We start from the raw sequence: 14,758 nt of genomic DNA, 5'->3' as shown, positions 1-14,758 counted from the left end.
GGTGCCGCAGATCAGATAAACGCTCCACTCTGACAAAGCGATTATCGGATCGGTGCACACCTGCACAATTTCTTGCTTAGTATGTACTTTCTTTTCATCTTTTGAACAGAATCGGAAGGTCACAAATGAGATTGTGTGGGTAGCACAGACAATGTCGTTCTCACGGTCTGATCATTGAAGGAGCAATTTAAGCCATTTACAGGCTTCAAGCAGTCCAAAGCTTCTGCATACACAATATCCAATTATCAGGCCGATCACACCGATAATTTTATAGTGCATACCCAGCATAAGAGACAAGCAGCACCGGAAGCAAGGCTAGGGGAGAAACATGAGGGAGAAGGGCCTTGCACATGAACGCTTACATGCTAAAGTGAAGGGAGGGCTGCCAAACACCGTACTTTGGTCATGAATATATGCCTGGCAGCCAATATCTTACCTTTCTCCGTCTCCTTTCTTCATCATCCAGGTGCTTTTCTTTCTCTTTCTCTGACTTTTTTTTCTTTTTCTTTTTTTTTTCCTTGTGTCGCTCACGTTGCTCATGATCTGATCGATCATCATAATAACTAGAATCATGTCCAGATCCAGAGAGTTCAGTAACTTCACTGCCCCCAACTTTAAGAACTAATTTCAAAGGTTTTTCCAAAGGCTTATCCACATAGTCTAAACATGGAAAAAGAAAAGAAATATAGTCAAACAGTGCATTTTCTAATTCTTAAACCACATCTACATGGCCAGATAATGTAAATGACTATCTTAACCCTGTCTCCAAACCATGTTTGTGAATATTCTTCAATAAGTCATTTTAACAGAACACTAATCTGTGTATATCACAATTAGGAACTTTCTGCAAACCAATGCCAGCTAGAAAATAGTAAGTGACATTACTAACTGTAGATTCTGTAATATCTACATAAACAGTGAGTTCTGGAGTCATCACTTAGAATTGGGGAATTCTAATGTCATTTCATCAGGAAAATATGTACAAGGACAATGCATTTCCAAATAGAAGTTATTATGGAAATTGAAATCACATCAAGTTTCTATGGTCTGTATAAGAACATGTCCGCATACAGCTCTTATACGGTCACCCTCTAACTTATAATATCCAACTAATGTACACTAAGGAGTGAATTATACCATATATCAAAAACATTCCTGAAACAGGATTCATGATTGAGAAAAATAAAATAATTGTGTTTAAAATGTTTTCTTTATTTCTTTATCAAGGCATACATGGGATAAATTGCACTTCTATATAAAATAAATATTGTTAAGTAAGTTAATTTAAATGAAGAAAAAAAGGTGAAGAAAAAGAGAAAGATAATTATAGAACAATAGAAGAATGAGTTTGTTGTCCTGAGTCCGTTCCAGCACGGATCTGACAGGCAGGTAGAAGCAAAGTGATAGAAAAGCAAACACAGAGCATACTGTACGCCACCCCCAGAGAACAGAAGTACAGTACAGCACAGCGCCGAGTAGCCCCGATCGGTACACACACTGGGATTGGTCTCCGGGAGAGCCGAGCTCACCGGCGTCGTAGGACCGCCACTCAGACCTATGCTTCTTGTGCTTCTTCCCCATGGCCGGCCGCACCAGGCTGCTGCTACTCAGATTTAAAAACAAAAAACAAATTCGGAATCCGGAAAAGGAAACAAAACAGAATTATGCTCTGCGCAGTCGGATGGGACGGCAGCAGCTGCGCCTGGGAAATAATCGCACACAAGATGGCGGGGGAAAAGCCAACCAATGGCGACCTAACCATGGCGGCTATCGCGAGAGGCGTGTTCGGGTGTTTTATTTTTGTTTCATGTAGTCTGGATAAACGGCAGCAATAACCAGTGACGGCTTACAGTAGAACATATGTATGACTTTACATTAACAGGATAACGCTGACATCGATTTGTAATAGCTCTGCCTCAGTGACAGAATTTATTTTGCATGGCTTCATTCTTCCGAAAAATGGACGACCCCTTTAATAGCTGACTGCATATACAGAGACTCGGAGACACTTTGCTGACCAAATACAGTTATGATATCTCCGCCCCCTCTAGTGCCGGGGTGGGAGTGTCTCGGATGCCAGTGAGCGCGGAAGATTTGATTTCGGTCGGCAGCTTTAACCAGGTACAGCACTGCTCTGTGTGTCCTCCTCAGCCTGCCGCTGTACACTGACAGGCCGGGAGGGTGGTGACTGGTGAGTGTCCTCTGACAACGCGACTCTGTCAGGATTATTATTAAATGCATTTCATTCTAATAATATGTCAGTAATGTATAATCTATTAATGGGCAGGCATCATAGGCGTAACTAGAGATCAGGTAATGGGTGGTCTCATGGACATGGGGCGTAGTCACTTGGGAAGGGGTATGGCCTTGCTGCCTGAACCCCAGTGGTGGGGGGTGCCAGAAGTACGGGTGAGCACTGTGCAGTGCCGGCTTCCTCACACTGTCAGGAGCCGAGTGCTGCACTTAATGCTACAGTGCAGCACCCGGCTCCTGTCACCTTGGTGTCACCCCTCAGCGGGTTTTTGGGGCCCCAGTCAGTTTGAAAGTCTTTTCTTACCTATATGATGGTTTCTCTGCAACATGGAACCTCTGAGGAATTTGAGCCTCACTGGGCAGTGTCTCCAGCCGGTATTCACTATTCATGTAGGAGATCACATTGTCTGGAAGATGCCTGTTTAGGTAGAAATATAACCCATGTCATCATCATAACCAGATAATATATACTGTAGTAACAGAAGCTTTTGTGCAGGAAAAATGTGAATTTCTTCTTCAGGGTTCATAGGCCATTACCTTGGGGTATAGGTGGTTGGGGACCAATTCGGGCACCACGCAGTTAAATTCTTAGAGCCTCCCAGGATGCACCGGGCTCCCTTCCTATACCCCGCCCCCCCGGCCAAGGCACCCTCAGTTTCGTAGGTGCCGGAGTCGGGTGTTCCATGCAAGGGGGGCTGATTACAGCTCCCGAAGATCTTCAAGAGTAGTGATGTGGACAGTCCAGCGGACGTCTACATCACCGCTCTTCCACCCCGCTGGCGCCGAGACCCCAGTACTGATCAGGGTATCTCGGCGGGCCTCCTGGGTTCTTACTAGCAGGACCCTGGAGGATCCCTGACTGTGTGCCAGGCTTACGGGGTAAAGCGCTAAGTAAAGAACGCCCGCGGTGGGTGTCCGCCATCATTACATACTTTTCCCCTGGGGAAGTGGCCTGTAGCGGAGCCAGGCACTGAGTCATGCGCTGCCACTAGACCACCAGGGACAGCGGACTGGAGCATAGCAGCGCTACCGCTCTGGCGTCCCTGGGGTTAATTGCAGGCCGGGGGAGGACGCCTTCCCTGTTACAGCCGGTGTCTCCCCCGCACTGTATGGCCCCTCCTCTCTTCTGTGCTCGGGCGGCCATCTTTGGAGTCTCAGCCAGCGGTGGAGCCGAGTCCCCTCCTGCATACCTCTCCCTCACAGGCAGTAAAGATGCAGGTAAATCACTTGTCCTACCAGGTACAGATCCTGAAGCGCTATTAGAACAGGTTGTTCTTAGTTGTATGTGATTTATGCTAGTGCCGTATGCCTGTGTTTCTGTTTCACAGCCATTTTAACTGTCCCTGTTTTTTCACTGAAAATAAAAAAAAAAAGACCCTTACAGTGCAGGTGCTGTTTGGGGGGAGGGTTATATTGTGCACAGATTGTGATCTGTGCCTAAAGGTGCGTATACATGGACAGATGTATCGTTACGATATGAATGATAAGAATATCGTTCAATGATATATCGTTCATTTTTATTCAGTGAACGACCAACGATGCGTGTTCCCGAATTAACGATATCTATGAACGTCCGTACATGCAGGCCAATCTGGACGATATCGTCAACTTTGCATGTTCAGAGATGTGGCGGGATGACTCACTGAAAGATATATTTCATGTCGTTGGTGGTACAGATCGTCCCGTGTGTATGCACCTTAAGTGTCACATACACTGCATATGCGAATCTGTGCAGCTTGCTACACCTGTCCTGATTTCCTGCATATGATGTAAGGCGAGGAAGAGGCTGATTGGGGAGGCTTATGTGCAACATGTACGCTCCCAGACCCTTCTCATGTTCCCTGTGCTCCTCAGGAGCCCCCTTGGGCATGTTTGGCACAGGCTATTACAGTCCTGGCAGGACCTCTATTGGCCCCACATGTGTACCCTCCCATAGGAGGGGGGGGGGGGGCGGGGGCCGGGGTAGATGGTGGTGGCACAGGGCCACCCTCAACCTGCATCTCTAGCGTCCCCTGAGCTTAGCTGGGTGAACCCTTTGCCTAACAGGGTTAATATCCTTGCAGAGAGTTTGCAGGAATCCCCGCTTAGACCCACAAAGTGGCCATTATTGTCATCCCAGTCTACTCATTACGACGTTGATGACATGACGTCAGATGATGGGGAAATTCTAGATCTATCTTATACTGATCTTCCTACCAAGGAGACGGAGGCTAAGTCTTCTATATATATCTTGGGCGGTCCGCGAGATCATCGTGATTGAAGACAAGGCTTCTAATGAAAATAAGCTCACATATGCTTATTTTTAAAAATGTTAAAAGCACTAATGCAGTGTTTCCTTTATCTGGTCAGTTGGTAGATCATCTAGAGGAGGCGTGGAAAGCTATTGGGAAAAGGGTTTCAGCCCCAAAAGCGTTTGGCTTATGCCAGTGTTGGCTAACCTTGACACTCCAGCTGTTATGGAACTACATAACCCAGCATGCACTGCTACAGTTTTGCTATTAGGGCATGCTAAAACTGTGGCAGGGCATGCTGGGATATATAGTTCCACAACAGCTGGAGTGTCAAGGTTAGCCAACACTGGCTTATGCCTACCCTTTTGCGGACAATTATTTTTCTATGTGAGAATCTCCTTCTCAGGTGGATTCTCATGTGACACGCCTAGTGAAGAGTGCGACCCTGCCTATGCCGTCCATGTCCTCTCTGAAAGATCCTACGGACCGCAAGGTGGAGGTATGTCTGAAATCCATTTACTCTCTCGCTGGAGGGGTCACCAGACCTGCTATGGCTGTGTGCTGGGTGGCCAGAACCATGGAAAAATGGGCCAATGCCTTGGAAGAATCACTGTCTTCCGGGGCTACCAGTGAGCAAATTGTACTGATAGGTGATTTCAGTGATTCAGCTGCTTACGTCAATGAGGCAGCGTTGGATGTAAGCCTGCTTCCAGGATTTCTACGGCAGCGATGTCCGCTCGCCGTTCCTGGTGGCTACGTTCTTGGAGAGCAGATCCGTATTCTAAGATCTGGAATGTCTTCCTTATAATGGTCAGGTCCTGTTTGGCCTGGCTTTAGATAAAATTGTGGATACGCTAGCAGCAGCAAAGTCTGCGTGCTTGCCTTCAGCTCCATCCGCCTCTGGGTCAGGAACGTCGTTCTTCGCTCCTATCGGCCTCAGAAGACCACTAAGCCTAGCAAACAGGTTTGGAGCACCAGATGTCCAGCTGCCAAGCCTGACGACTAGCCTGCAGCCTGACAGGACGGGCCTCTGGGGGACCCCAAGGTGGGAGGCCGACTTCTTCAATTCGCCCAGTGTTGGTGTCAGACCACCACAGACACTTGGGTAAGAGAAGTGGTTTCTCACGGGTATGCCCTCTCCTTTCGCAGAAGGCCTCCCCATCAGTTCTTTACCCCGGACCTTCATTCAAATCCATTGAAGACTTGGAAATTCACAAGGTAGTACAGTCTATGCTCCAGGAAGGTGTTATAGTACCGGTCCCGTTACCCCCAAAGGGGGACGGGTTATTACTCAAACCTCTTTCTTATGCAAAAGCCAAACGGCTTGTACTGGCCTATCCTCAACCTGAAGTCCCTAAACAGATATTTGAGGGTGCCTCGGTTCAGAATGGAAACCCTGCGTTCCTTTGTTTTGGCTATGGAACCTGGGGATTTTGTGGTGTCTCTGGATATCCAGGATTCATACCTGCATGTCCCGATAGCTACATCTCATCAGCGATTCCTTTTGGCCTCTCTACAGTCAGCTGGCTGATAAATTGGAAGAAGTCATCCCTGACGCCTTCTCGGAGGATGCTCCATCTCGGAGCACTGCTGGATACTCAGCAACAGCGGATCTTTTTGACAGAGGAAAAGATCTCTGTGTTGCAGACAAGGATTCGCACTTGTCTGCGGGACTGCAGAGTGTCCATCCACTCTGCAGTGAGGTTACTGGGGTCCATGGTGTCGACGTTTGACATGGTGGAGTATGCCCAGTTTCACTCGAGGCCTCTGCAGAAGTTAATCCTCTCTAAACTGGAATGGGTTGCCTCTTCGGTTAAAGACACTAGTACTATCTCCGGAGGTATGTCTATCTCTGACATGGTGGCTACAGACGTCTCATCTAAACAAGGGACGCCCTTACTGGATCTCAGATTGGGTCCTTCTAACGATGGACACCTGTCTCGGGGGGTGGGGTGTTGGGACAGGTGTTTCAGGGCCGGTGGACTCTGGCGGAGTCTGCTCTTCCGATCAACATATTGGAACTTCGAGCAGTCTTCCGATCCTTACAACAAGCAAGACTCTTTCTCCAGGGGCTCCCTGTGCAGATTCAGTCAGACAACGCCACGACGGTGGCTTGCATACATCATCAAGGAGGAACTCGAAGTCAGGCGGCTCTAAAAGAGGTATCTCGCTTTCTGACTTGGGCAGAAAGCAATCTACCAGCCATCTCGGCAGTGTTCATTCCAGGAGTGCTCAACTGGGAAGCGGACTTCCTCAGCCGTCTCGACGTGCATCCAGGGTAATGGTCCCTTCACCAGGAAATATTTCAGCTCCTAGTGGACAGGTGGGGCCTTCCGGAAATAGATCTCATGGCCTCCAGACACAACCGTAAGTTGCGGGCGTACGGATCCCGAACAAGAGATGCAGAGGCTCTCCTTGTAGACGCTCTGTCGGTACGGTGGACCTTCCAGTTCGCGTTCCTGTTTCCGTCCTCACTTCTGCCTCGGGTGCTTCGGAAGTTCCAGCAGGACGGAGGTACGATACTGCTGGTGGCTCCAGCGTGGCCCAGATATCATTGGTACTCAGATCTTCGGAGTCTCTCCATCGACGCTCCGTGGTTGCTACCTCAGCGCCCGGACCTGTTGTCTCAGTGTCTTTATCCGGATCTGGGTCTTCTGTCTTTGATGGTGTGGCTCTTGAGACATCCCTCTTGAGGTCGAAAGGTTTTTCTAGCTCGGTGGTGAATACCATGCTCAGGGCTAGGAAGCCGGCTTCGGCCAGGATTTACCACAGGGTCTGGCATACCTATTTTAAATGGTGCCGACCTAGGGGGTACGATCCTCCCTGGTGTTTCGGGTTTCCAGGGTCCTAGCCTTTCTTCAGGCGGGCTTGGATCATGGTCTGCACCTTGCCTCTTGAAAGGTACAGGTTTCTGCTTTATCGGTGTGGTTTCAGCGTCGGATTGCTCTGCTTGCTGATGTCCGCACCTTTTATGCAAGGGGTCCTTCGCATACAGCCTCCCTTTGTCCCTCCGTTGGCTCCTAGGGATTTGGCTGTGGTTCTTACAGCCATTTGAGGTCCACAGGTTGTTTTTCTTTTGGCTGTTGCATCTGCCAGAAGAGTGTCAGATCTGAGGGCTTTAACCCCCCCCTATTTGATTTTTCATGAGAATAGGGCGGTTCTTCAGACTCGCCCTGGCTTTCTCCCTAAGGTGGTATCCAGTTTCCACATTGAGGAGATCATTGTTCCGGCCTTTCACTCTCCAGTTTTGTCGGGTGGGGCAACGTTGGATGTGGTTTGTGCTCTTCGCATTTATGTGGAGTGCGCCTGTTATTTCCGGAAATCGGATTGTTTGTTTTGTACGGTTTCCATAAAAAGGGTTGGCCAGCCAATAAGCAGACTTTGGCCCGTTAGATTCGCTTGCTGATTTCTGAGGCCTATGTTCATGAGGGCATTCCTGTTGCGCCCTCTGTCACTGCTCATTCTACGAGGTCTGTGGGTCCCTCGTGGGCAGCTCGGCGTGGCGCCTCAGCTGTGTAAGGTGGCCGCGTGGTCTTTGGTTCAGACCTTTGTGAGGTATTATGCTTTCGATACCTTCGCCTCTCAAGATGCTTCCTTCGGGTGGCGGATTCTCCTTTCTGCACAGGAGCGTCCCCGCCCTTGAAGGATACTGCTTTGGGACATCCCCAAGGTAATGGCCTGTGGACCCTAAGGACCCTGAAGTAGAAAACAAGAGATATGGTAAGAACTTACCTTGGTTATCTCTGTTTCTACGAGGTCCTTAGGGTCCACAGGGTGCCCGCCCTGACGCCCTGTGCTTCAGAAGGGTCTTGTCCTTGTCACCAGTTTTTCTGTCTCCTTTCTGTGAGTATGAGATTCTTGTGCGTGCAGGACTTTCTCCTTTCTTTTTCTCCTCCTCCGGCCTCTGGTTTGGTACGTAACTGAGGGTGCCTTGGCCAGGGGGCGGGGTATAGGAAGGGAGCCCGGTGCATCTTGGGAGGCTCTAAGAATTTAACTGCGTGGTGCTCGGATTGGTCCCCAGCCACCTATACCCCAAGGTAATGGCCTGTGGACCCTAAGGACCTCGTAGAAACAGAGATAACCAAGGTAAGTTCTTACCATATCTCTTGTTTTCCCTGATCAAACTTCTGTCGCTCTCCTGTGTTACTCCAGACCCCCCAATGTCTCCATCCCTTGGCCCCCCTGTGGTTCTCCAGGCTCTCTGTGTCTCTCACCAGGACCCCCTGGGCCTCTCCATCCCCAGGACCCCCTGCATCTTTCCATCCTCAAGCCCACCTGCGTCTCTCATTCTCCCGGCCCATGCATTCAGTCCCAACCTTCCCCAACCCAGGCCCCTGTGCATTCAGCTCCAACCCCCCCCCCCCCCCAGCCTTCTGTGCAGTCAGCTCCAACGGTTGCTGGCCACTGCCCTGGACGGAGGTGGGCAGCGTCGGTTCGGGAACTTGGCTAATGGTTGGTCCTGTGCACCCCTGGACCATCCCCCAGTTTTGCCCATGGCAGACCGGGTATATCATAGGTTAGTATAGTTATGTATTCACAGTTATGTATTCACACAGTGCCACACACATTATGCAGCGCTTTGCAGTTATCACTCACAAGTCCCTGCTCCAGTAGAATTCTCCCACAGTAACATTAACCTGCCAGTATGTATGTGGGCTGCTGTGAAAAGAAACCCACACAGTGTCCTGCTTGGGCTAGGTTCAATAACTACAGTGCTGCCATCTGTTGTTGTTGTTAAAGTACTCTGTGGCAAACGCAGGATTTTGAAAGGGGGGTTTCCAAATTCTTGGTTACTGAAACAATGAAAAAACATCTAGCCACAAACCTATATAGGATTTAGGACCACTGCAGTAAAATATACCACTCGGCCTATGACTGGGTACACACACACTGCCACAGACAGAAACACAATTCTATCACTAAAAAACATGAATGCAGCAGGCAAATAAATACAGCCAGCATGATTTATTAAAGACTCCCCTCCCACATTAGTGCCCCCAGTAGTGGTCTCCCTTATACAGTGCCCCTTATGTTGTGCCCCATATACAGTGCCCCCCTATGTAGTACCCCCAGTAGTGGTCCTCCTATGCAGTGCCCCCAGTAGTGGCTCCCCCTATGCAGTGCCCCTTATACAGATGTTTATGAGTGAGCTCCAAGCTGGCTCCGGCAGTGGGCGCAGCAGCCAATGAGTCTGTCTGACTCTGAGAGTGTGCTTGTTACTGTGTAGTGTGGACCGCACTCACTGCGGTCCGCACTCCACTTACTGATCGGCGGGCAGGGGGGGTTTCTGGGTACTCAGAAACCCCCCCCTGCATGTGCGTATGAGTACTTATTATGTTTGTGTAACCGTATATATAGCTTCCTTATTAATTTGATATGCAAATAGAGCTAGTGCGCTGTCAGAGAGCAGCTGGTAAGAGGGATGGCAACTCCCATTATATAAAGGAAAGTATAAGTATGATACCAGCGCTACAACCACAGTAACAAATACTAAAAATGAATGGACAGTTTAGAATAAAAGGCTATATATTTATTAGCATTCCAAATAAACGCGTTGAGCGGTACCTGCACGTTCTGGACATTATTGGACAATGCAACGATAATCAGTAGTGGAGCCAGTTTTTTATTTTTATTACCTTTTTAACTGCATTGTGGCCCTATAAGCCATTTTTATTGCTATGACGAATATTATCATTCACCTATATTTGGAATGCTAATAAATGTTTAGCCTTTTATTATAAACAGTCCATTAATTTTTAGTATTTGTTACTGTGGTTATAGTGCTGGTATCATATACTTATATAGCTTCTTTGCATGCATACAAATGTATATAAAGCCTAAATGAGCTTTATCAGTTGATGTTTATATAGTTTCTCTATAAACATTGGCCCTGATTCAGAGCCGGTCGCTATTTGTGGTCATTCGTTCCAAAAAAAGGGGTGGCTATTCAAATGAACCGTTCGCTCTTTGCGGTCTGTTCACGCCTCTATGTCTGAACGAGCGAACAAAACTTGCGGTCGTTTTTTGGATAACTACGCCCCCTGGCCGCTCGCATCCTACGTCATGTCCGCTATTTATTAGATTAATGGAGTACATCGACCAGCGTATGAACTGCTCGCTAATCTTGTGGTTGCTTTTTCCTACCACAAATTTGCGAGCAGTTCTGACTATAAAATAACCCAGTGACGTGGTCAGTGACGTTGCTGTATTTATTATGCACACCCATAAAATGCCTGTTTTGACCTTTAAGCACGCCTGCGTTCTGATCTCCACTCCCCGTTTTCAAGCACCTTCCCCTGTTCCTACCCACATACGCCTCCTCCTGTCACTCATATTAGCAGGCATTCGCTATTTAGCGAACAAACTATTTTCGGCCGCACTGACTGGTTCGCGCATGCGTATTACGATCCGTACGCATGCGCAGTTGGGCAAACATCGCTTGGAACGAACGAGCGGCCGCTTACGAGCGGCTCTGAATCAGGCCCATTGTCCACACTGAACGCTGTTTTAAATTAATGCCAAAGTAGTACAATTCTCTGTATAAGGGAATACTTACAAGAGGCCCAAAGGCTCCATCAGATACTAGAATCCGTTCACACATCTGAACGAATTGATTTAATGGTGGTGCCTCTATATGAGCCTTGCATAGCAGCTTGATATCACCAGGTGATGATTGCTATTGTAGTGTTCATTTTAGCACCCTGCACCTGATAAAACCTGTGCAGCTCCTCTTTCCTGCCTGTGGTGTCGCTCTCTGCTCTGGTGCTTCTAGCACACAAACTGCTGAATCTCCGCAGGTTGTTGCATCAGGTGAGTGCATTAGAAGCACCAGAACAGAGAGCGACACCCCAGGCAGGATTGAGGAACTGCATGAGTTGTGACAAGTGCTAGAATGAAGGCTATCTATTAGATCAATGTCAGCTGGCTCTGGTAGTACTGAGAAAAAGAGATGCTATGGTGCATATACACGGTCAGATTTTTCTTCAGATTTGAACGATAACGATTAAAAAATGTGTTCAATCGTTCATATCTGAAGGAAAATCTGACGTGTGCAACGGGGGGGGGGGGGGGGGGACGGTGGCACCAGCTGGGGCTGGCACCATCAGGGGCACAAACCAAAATGATTTGAGTTTGGCCAATGAGTGGTGGTGTGGGCCACCAGCAGGGGCTTATTTAAAAGACAAAAAAAAAGCATCTATTGTCATTGGTACAATAGCGGCAGGGTGGATGCAGACACTTGCGGGGCACATATTTACAAATGGCCATTTCATGTGTTGGGGCCACCAGCGGGGGCTCACCAGCAGGGGGGATGGAGACACTTGCGGGGCACATATTTACAAATGGCCATTTCATGTGTTGGGGCCACCAGCGGGGGCTCACCAGCAGGGGGGATGGAGACAGCAGCGGGGCCCCTATTTCCAATGGCCATTTCATGTGTTGGGGCCACCAGCGGGGGCTCACCAACGGGGATGGGGGGAGGAGGTGGGTACCAGTGGAGGGCATAAAAAATAAAATGACCATCTGTTCAGTTGAGTTAAAATAAAAATTGACAGTGCTCAATAAACAGATGTGTCCAATTTGGCCATATGTGTCAAAATATGTTGTCATGATTAATTCAGACATTATGCTTTTCTCGCTGGTAAAGCTTAGCAGTTAAGCACAGTAATGGGCATATTTATTACATCCTGCATATTTAGTGAAAATATTCCCCATAATCACAAAGCAAATTACTGTTTACAGTTATGCTTCGGGTTCCTTGGACAGCGCTTCCGAGAGAGTTCTGCCTCGGCAGAGGGTTAGTGATAGTGGGTTTGAGCCCAGTGATTCTAAAGCGCATGTGCAGCTGGCATGCATCAGAACTGGCCTGCACGAAGGAATACTGCGAAGCAGTAGCCCATAGTCTTCTACAGGCTAACACTATCTGAAGATGGTGTTAGTTACTGCAATTTGGTAAATTTGTCAATTCAGCAGCCCCCATAGAAACTTATGGGTGATGCTTCTGCAATTGAAAACATGCATCTGCAGCAAATATCTTCTATACATACATATGCCGCTCATACATACACCAATCAGCCATACAATTAAAACCACTGACAATTGAAGTGAATAACATTGATTATCTCATTACAATGGTACTTGAATGACAGCAGTGTTCTCCCCAGGCTGTTTTTAGCGGGCGCATCACCTGGCAGAAACAGCCTTCCGCCCGGCACTCCCGCCCCAATGTGCCGCGTCTCCTGTTGACCAGTCACCCTCGACGTGTCCTTGTTGACACAGATGCCGGATGTGACACCGAGCTGCGCCAACGTCACTTGGTCTTCCCATCTGAGGCTCTCAGTCCCTCTGGCATCTGTGTCCTCAGGCAATAAGGATACGTTAGTGAGGTTCCTGGATGACGGGACGTGGACGCAAATACGTGCTATAGCTGTATTTCTACTTCAGGGTCCATAGGGTATCCACAGGAGGAATTGGTATGAAATACCATCGGCCGCATGGCCGGCGGTTCGATTCCCGGCAGCGGCAGCCCGTCAGAAGCAGAGTGCGACGCAGCGGAAGCCCGACAGCGCTGGAAATCCCTATCGTGTATAGGTAAGTATCCACTAACCTAACCCCCCTTACCCTAACCCTCCTTAGGGGTGCCTAACCCTAACTTCCCCCCCAAGTGCCTAACCCTAACCACCCCCTTCCCCGTTGCCTAAACCTAAGTCCCCCAGGGGGGTGCCTAACCCTAAGTCCCCCCCGGGGGTGCCTAACCCTCCCGGGGGGGTGCCTACCCATAAGTCCCCCCCGGGAGCCCTAAACCTAACACTACCCCCCCCCCCCCACAGCTGTCCGCTCGCGGCGTCGGGGAAATGCGGGCGTCTACATCTAGACGCCCATAATTTCACCCTTGCCGGGATAAGACAGTCAGAAAGCCGGCTGCCGGTATTTAGGCAGTCGGCTTCCCGATTGCCTCCCCAACAGGATACCTTGGGGTATAGGTGATGGCAGCAGACATCAGACACCTCAGAGTAAAATTTTCAGCCTCCCAGGATGCACTAGGGTCCCTCTCCTATACCCCGTCCCCGAGCCAAGGCATCTCAGTTTCGTAGGTGTTCGGCTCGGAGTCGGATCACCTTTTCAGAGGGGGGCTGTTAGACAGCCCCTGAAGTCTTTTTTTTCAAAGCAGCTTTGCTGCACTGATATGAGCAGGCAGCAAGGACAAGCTAATTGGGGGTCCATGCTGCCGCTCCATCACCCCGCCGACCAGGACGCTGGTACTGATCGGGGATCCTGGTGGGTACCGGGGGTCTCCGCTAGCGGGGACCCTGGTATATCCTGACTGTGGCCGGTTTCAGGTAAGCGGTGGGTACCTGCCGATTCACAGTTTTAATTGTCCGTAGGCAGGGGGGCTCCCTAGGGACGGCTTGGCATGGTGCCAGGTACTGATCCTGCGCTTCCACTAGACCACCAGGGACAGCGGACTGCAGCGGTGAAGATACGCTCCAGCATTCCAGGGGTTAATAGCATGCTAGGGGAGCGTGCCTTCCTGTCTCAAGGCCGGTACTGCACAGTACCTTACCACAGCGGTCTGGCGGGCTGTGTCAGCGCTCCTCCCCCGGCCCGCCTCCTCTCATCTCCTCGGCTGCCATTTTCTAGGAAGTGGCAAACTCTGCTGGATTATGATACAGGTGGCATCGCGGTCTGGGTCCCCCGCATACCTCTCTTCCGTTAAGGTCAGCATATGCAGCACTGTTTCCTAGCAGGCTCTGTGTCTGCGTAGTTGATCATAGTGCTTGTAGTGCAGGTAAATTACTTCTACGTTGTATGTGACTATATGCTAGCGCTGTCTGACTGTACTATCACTTATGACTTTCAGCCATTTTACTATCCCTGTTCTTTCTCTGCTAAAGCCCTTGCGGTGCGGTGTTGCAGGGTGTTTATTACCTCACAGTAAAAGTGTTTTTCTGTGTGGGGAGTCACATACACGCTGTTTACACTCATCATGTCTGAGAGTGAACGTGATTATCCTCTTCAGCTAATATGTCCCAAATGTAAAGTACAGTTAATGGAGGGTGATGTGAACGCTAATGGTTTATATAGGGCATGTTATATCATATCACGCCCAATTTCTGTCTCTGAACCTATTCAGGATCCGCCCTGGGCTTGTTTTGCTAAGGCACTTACAACCCTTGTGGGTCAGTTGGCGATACCCCCTGCATTTCCCCAGATGGGGTTCCCGAGGCAGTTGATGGTACCCCAGTGTCTCCCGTTTTCGCCCTTCCAGGTCTCTC

At 49.2% G+C, this 14,758-nt stretch overlaps 2 protein-coding genes across 12 annotated transcripts in view; one reads left to right on the top strand and one right to left on the bottom strand.

Annotated features, from left to right (window-relative positions):
* BRD9 (bromodomain containing 9) overlaps positions 1-1,740 on the bottom strand; it is a 49,738-nt gene extending 47,998 nt beyond the window's left edge. For 2 of the 8 annotated variants that reach the window (XM_088445692.1, XM_088445693.1), the window contains exons 1-2: positions 1,497-1,738; positions 437-660 (exon numbers count right to left, since the gene is read on the bottom strand). In XM_088445692.1, coding sequence (XP_088301818.1) covers positions 437-660; positions 1,497-1,581 — 309 coding nt within the window. In that variant the 5' untranslated portion in view covers positions 1,582-1,738. Of the gene's footprint in view, positions 1-436; positions 661-1,496 lie in introns of those variants that run through there. The other 6 variants (XM_088445694.1, XM_088445695.1, XM_088445689.1 and 3 more) reach the window with 5 other exon arrangements.
* TRIP13 (thyroid hormone receptor interactor 13) overlaps positions 1,733-14,758 on the top strand; it is a 186,248-nt gene continuing 173,222 nt past the window's right edge. For 2 of the 4 annotated variants that reach the window (XM_088445697.1, XM_088445701.1), the window contains exon 1: positions 1,734-2,191. The gene's annotated coding sequence lies outside the window, so the exon portion shown is untranslated. Of the gene's footprint in view, positions 2,192-14,758 lie in introns of all 4 variants that reach the window. The other 2 variants (XM_088445698.1, XM_088445699.1) reach the window with 2 other exon arrangements.

Source organism: Taudactylus pleione, unplaced genomic scaffold (genome assembly GCF_031769625.1).
Source record: "Taudactylus pleione unplaced genomic scaffold, aTauple2 ptg000386l, whole genome shotgun sequence".
In the NCBI taxonomy this organism is placed as follows: Eukaryota; Metazoa; Chordata; class Amphibia; order Anura; family Myobatrachidae; genus Taudactylus; species Taudactylus pleione.
Note: the sequence above shows the minus strand (reverse complement) of the source record. Positions and strands in the feature narration are given on the sequence as shown.